Genomic DNA, 5,950 nt, shown 5'->3' with positions numbered 1-5,950 from the left:
CCTCCAGGTTGGGGGTTGGAACAGGTATGGCGACTTGTTCCGTGGAAAAGGTAATGCATTTGCATTTCCCCGCCAAACACCGCTCCCTTGCGGTTAGGCTTTTGAGCCAAAGGCTTTGGTTGAGGACCCTAATCGTCCTCCTGTCTAGGTGTGGGCGCCCTGGCAGTATCCCATCCCTCGTACAACCATAACCTACACAACTAACAATAATCGCATGCCACATCGGCCGTCGCGTGTTGTACGGCAGTAAAGCATCAGTGGCACCACTGATGATGCTGTCTTTGATGATGACGATGATGATGGTGTGGCTACGTTCCAAGGGCAGTCGTCATTCCGACGTTCGGTACGCTTCCGAGTTACCTGCCAGGTTTCCACAAACCACGAGAATTTCCAGCTTTCAGATTGTGGAGTGGAGTGAACCAACTGATTGCAGACTGGTGTGGCTACGTTGCAAGGGCAGCCGTCATTCCGATGTTGGGTACGCTTCCGAGTTATCTGCCAGGTTAGTGATCATATACACTTTGAGCCTCCGTCCAAAATTATCCCGTATGTTTCCAGTATTCGTTGCGTTACCGGATTGGTCAGTCCTAACATGCGGGTCAATCGATTCATACAACTAAGATAGTTACCGAGTCGCCGTTCGAGATATTGGATAAACCAGTCAAGCACGAAGACGGTTCAAACGTAATGCGTCCTATGTGCGCCGGTGAAGTGGTGGTAACACACACACCCTGTGTGTCAAAAGTCCGCGGTTCAAATCCCAACCAACATCGCTGCTGAGCTTCAATAAAACCGGAACTCCAGTTCACTGAGTCCTCTTTTTGGCGTGGAATTGCTAAAACAGTTGCGCCAGGCCAGGAGAGAGAAGTTTGAACTCAGACTCCAACTGAACGAGAAGAGTCATGTGGGTTTTCGAACTCCGGACTCATGAGATTCGCATAGAAAGCACAATAGTGGTATATGAAGGCCAATATCGCAGGATGGGTGTGGAAGTACACAACAAGTTCCTACTGCGACTGATCAGGAGAGCACGATTGAAGGCTGGTGCCGCCGTTGAGACGATAAGCTAAGGCAGGAATCGAGTTCTAGCACAAACAGATGTATGGTGAGGATAACAGGTTGTAAAACCACGCAGTTTGTGGAAGAATTGCTTGGACCACTTCCTATTACTATGCTCCACCTAGTAGTACAGGTCAGAAAAAGTTGACAACGAAGGAGAGTTATTTTATGTGAGCATGGGTTTTACACTGAAGAACGCATAGTAATCAAGCTACCAAAAAGGGTACAACTATGTTTCTTTCCTGTTAAGACGGTATGATAGTTTTCATACGGTATCTTGAGTATCAAGCATACCATTCGGCAACAGATGTACATCCTCAGCCAACAATCGGTCTATCTATACGTGTAGGTGAGATGAGTTTGTGCAAGGGTTGACATGGGTTTCGTACAATCCCAAAGTTTCTCGCTTCCCCCATCTCTTCAGCTTTTTGGACTTCCAAACCTCCTCGATTAGCATAGATGTTCTTTTAGACCTGAATTATGACAACCGACCAAGCACTGAGCACGAATATGTATTCAAGCCTCGAGCAAGGTTAGATTCTTCTTCAAGACTCAGTGTTCAGATGAACCTGGTTGGGCCAAACAACATGCGGTGTCAGACATCTTGCAAGGCTGTGGGTAGTACACCCGCATAAGAGTCCCTATCGGAAGATGAGATAGTCGAAAGGAAGTGCTTCAAAGTCTAACAACTTTTGGATAGCCAGGCAAGATGTGCGCACCTTGCGTGCCCCGAAATGTGCAAAGGACAAGCGCGCGATCATAATCAATATGGGTGTTCCAGAACTGGCAGTACCTAGCAAGTGATTCGCGCGTCTATCTGTGTTTGAGGCTGGCTCGTGAGTGACGGAATCATGCGGCCAAGCGGATCTGGTTGTTCCTCAAGTTGGTGCTGAACAGTCCGTGATTGGCACACAACTGTAACAGACACTCATTCTCATGCACGTGACTCGATTCCGGTCCAACCAAGCCCCGATAGAGCTAAATCTGCCCACTTATGCGTTCATATCCCCGAAAATCATTACAACATTCGAGTCTTAAGCCTGCTGTAATAACGATCAAGGCGTCATATCGAAGCTTCGTTCTGACGGAGTGCAAGTAAATGCAATAAACGGACGGCGGATATCAGTGCGTTTACGGGGTGTTTTCACGGATACTGACAAATGTACCGCACGCAAGCGACGAGCAAAGGGTATTCAGTCATACAGGGACCCTTCAACTAAATTACTTGAAATAATACCAGTTCCGGTAGAACCAGTCACAGCGGCTTTTGGATCACCAGCGGCACGAAACCAGAAGCAAAAAGAAACCGACGGAAAGGTCGGTTCAATAATATTACTTGGGTCAAAGAGCTTCTTTTCAAAGAGACTACACTCAACAACAGAAAGCAAGTCCAGCGTACAAGCAAGAGCAGTCTGATTTAGAATGCGAACGTCAAAGGCGACCCAGATGAACAGAGCCAACGTGTCACTCGGACCTTCACCCACTGACCGACATGACATGACAGCCTTTGTGAGTTTCACATACATAACCCCCCCCCTCCCAGTATAGTTCTCAACGGATTATGGACCAAGACACTGGGAATACCATTGGCATGTCTGAAACGCGTTTTCTCAAGTTAACAAGTGTACTAGCTTGAGAAACGACAAGAAAACCTGATCAGACACTGTAAGGGAAACGGGAAACGGGAAAAAACGTCCGCACACAAAAGAAAATCACGTACTTAAATCGGATTACATTTGGATGCCGGAGTTGGCGCAAATGTCGGATATCGGTGTCTCGCTGTTCATTCACCTTCTTCACAGCAATAGTTTCTCCACGTAAACGGCCGCGGAGCACAACGCCCTGAGCCCCGGAACCGATCCACTCTAAATCGGTGATCGTATCAAAGGAGACTTCCCAAGGTGGTTCTGAAACATTCGAAGATGGAGTGTGAGTGAGGCTGGCGCATAGGATGACAGTAGCGGAAAGCATCAATGACTTGGCTCCAAAGAGGTCAAATTATCATACAAAGCTACAGTCGTTCAAAGAGGTTCACACCACAAGAACTCGAGCAATTAGGTGTCATTTAAAATGTCAGGTGATCGGCACTACCAATACAGACTGTTAACGGCTGGTATTCAGTAAACAAAACCGTTGCTTTTGCCGGTGGACCGCATAGTGGCGTTCCACGCTCCTCCGTGCAATACACCGAGGGTTCAAGCATGCTTATTCTAATCTGATCCGAGTGGAACACGAGATTGCTACGCACTGAATGCAGTAAACATGCAATGGTTTCCAGTCGGAATTAGGAGGATATCGAATTCACAAACACTGGTGTGTACGCAGATGGTCCAAATCTATTGAAGTACATCGCCAATGATTTGCTCTACACAAGGGACTCAATCGAGACATACGGTAAACACCCAAGTGACTAAGATTTCCGACTGTTTTTTGGTCTGTTACGGACTAGTTACACATTGGAAATTCCGGTGTTTTGGTGGAAAATGCATCGCAGATTTTGTATTGCTACTGCTGGGATCGAGCACAGGCCAACTTGTGCATTGGCAGACTAAATAAAATTTATCTTTGACTCTTCGTCTGCATTTCTGAACTCAAAAGGAGGTCGTTGCAGAGAACAAGTAACAGACCTGGCTTTGAAAAGGAGGATATTATCGACCGAGACGCAGAGAAGCTCGTAAACTGGTCATCTGTGTGTACGTTCGTCTGCACGCTGACCTCAGCCTAGTTTGGCGACCTTAAACAGTCCTTAGTTGATTTCTGCTCTCAAAGCAGTGTGAAACTCGGTCAGCTTTAAACTAGACTGAATAAAAGTCGGTTGTCCTCTTACTCAAGTGCACCTTACGAAATGACAGTAACTAATTACTGCTACTATGTCGTCTAAAAACTATCGCGAATCTAGCGAAACACACTCATTTGCAAACAAAGTTGGTTTTGCGAGAGACCCACATGGAACCCAGCTGAATCTCTTGTTAGCGATGTTTCCAGGAAACATCACAAACGAGAGATTCCAGTTGAGTCTCCTGGAAAACCAAATTTGTTTGAAAATGAGTGTATTTCTCTAATTTCATGTAATTTGGTCCCAAGTAAAACATAAGGTTGACGGAAACTCGGAGAATGCGCCTACCTGATGAGCCCCAAGAAAGGCGAAAACGGTCGTGGCCTGTCGAAAGCTTTCCAGCAACCTTATGGGTAGTGCACTGTGTATATATCGCGAATCTAGTTTTCCTGCAACAGTAATTTCAAGCACTTAAAACACTGGAATTTATCGGGCTTATGATCCACATGTACGGCAAAAACCCATCACAAACCGAGAGAAAAAAACTGGCATACACCGTGGAAACGGTCATTAAGGTGGACAAAACTAAATATTCGAACAGTTCGTGCGTAGCTCTGTCGGTCCAGCTGTGGAATGGTAGAGCGGCTGACTTTTTTCTGCACGAACCCATAATATAAACCATCTAGTGTACAAAGTAGACCATATTGTGCAAAAACAAAGCGTTGTTCATCGGAACCGATTCATCCCACACTCGCAGTCTATAGAATACTGATGGAGCAAACTGCCAAATCGGTTCCGAACACAAATCGTCGATCAGTGATGTTATCGATGGGATATACCGAAGACTTTTCAGTTAGCCCCCTGACGTCTCCCTTCAGCCTACCAGGAATTGAGAACAAATGTGACAGGAGTAAAGAAATGCAGGCCATCATAACTTTAAAGGCGACCGCAAAAACTCGTACTGGGCATACATTGGAAATAAAACTGTCTGTTTGAAAAATCGAAACGAGTTCCTTTAAAGTCAAAAGAACTTCAGAAAGCACGTCACAGGTTAACAAAGATGGCATGTTTACCGTACGGTCCGTCCAAAAAGGACAACCANACAACCACGAGAATGGCATTCCTGATCAGGAGAAACAAAACAAGAAAATGCAGCAATGCATCGGTCAACATTCTCTGTTATGTTCCTCAGGGTAACCATGCCAACCAATGAGTGTCAACGAGTGAAATTCCTGAGGTATTTTCTGTTGCGTAACAGTGCGTTGGCAACATGCCCGCATTGATATTGACAAACTTATCGACCACAATTGGCAATCGTGTAACACATATAGAACAGAAGACATTTTTTGTAGAGAATAAAATTGAAACGTGGATAAAACACGGACTTTACTACTAGCAACCAGTACTTGAAGGCGATTAAAAACTTGCCTGATTCCGTAAGTAGCATGGGATTTCTTACACGCGAAACCGATCCAAACGAACGCAGACAGCCCATTATTCTAGTAAAGAAAGACCACTTTGCCGAATTTTGTGCACTGTCTCCGGAATCGCATACTTTTTTCGCCGCATCATCTCCTTCGTCGCATGTGTGGCTCGGATCATGAAGAACTCCTGAGTTCATAACAGCGCATTGGGACTGTACGAGCATCACTTTGGCCATCACAGAAGAATTGCCCGGCAGTGCTTGCTGAAGCATGCTGGCGGGTATAGCTTCGACCCGCTTACTTGGGCTGATGTCTCCCGAAGTACACAACTGTGGTACGGGCAGTGATCCCTCACCATGACGTTCCACGAGGTCGGCAGGCATTTGAACCGTCCTAATTCTCTAATTAACAGTGGTCGTCTTGAATGTGATCGACAGAGTAAACATGGGTACTACATACGGAGAAATTCTTCCATGAAGCTGAAAAGTAAAGCGACGTGAAGGATAAGACTTGTAGCTACAACTTGTAGAACAGCTGAAACCAACAAAAACCGGTAATGTCTGTCTGAGATTGCCATAAAACTGGTTTTCAGGAGCACAGTCACCTGAAATATGCGCTTCGTCTGAAGTAAGAAAGAGTGAATGATGAGAAACGGCGAATGGCACGTAGAATTGGCAACTCGCGTCCGGTA

General features: G+C 45.8%; 1 protein-coding gene across 1 annotated transcript in view; it reads right to left on the bottom strand.

The window, feature by feature from the left end:
- The window catches only part of T265_10093 (hypothetical protein), a gene marked incomplete at both ends in the record, with an annotated part of 36,388 nt that extends 30,746 nt beyond the window's left edge, over window positions 1-5,642 (bottom strand). The window contains 2 exons of the mRNA XM_009176363.1: window positions 2,780-2,998; window positions 5,242-5,642. Of these exons, the coding sequence (XP_009174627.1) occupies window positions 2,780-2,998; window positions 5,242-5,642 (620 nt within the window). The remainder of the gene's footprint in view (window positions 1-2,779; window positions 2,999-5,241) is intronic.
- Window positions 5,643-5,950: the final 308 nt, after the last annotated feature.

Source organism: Opisthorchis viverrini, assembly GCF_000715545.1.
Source record: "Opisthorchis viverrini unplaced genomic scaffold opera_v5_330, whole genome shotgun sequence".
Taxonomy (NCBI): Eukaryota; Metazoa; Platyhelminthes; class Trematoda; order Opisthorchiida; family Opisthorchiidae; genus Opisthorchis; species Opisthorchis viverrini.
Note: the sequence above shows the minus strand (reverse complement) of the source record. Positions and strands in the feature narration are given on the sequence as shown.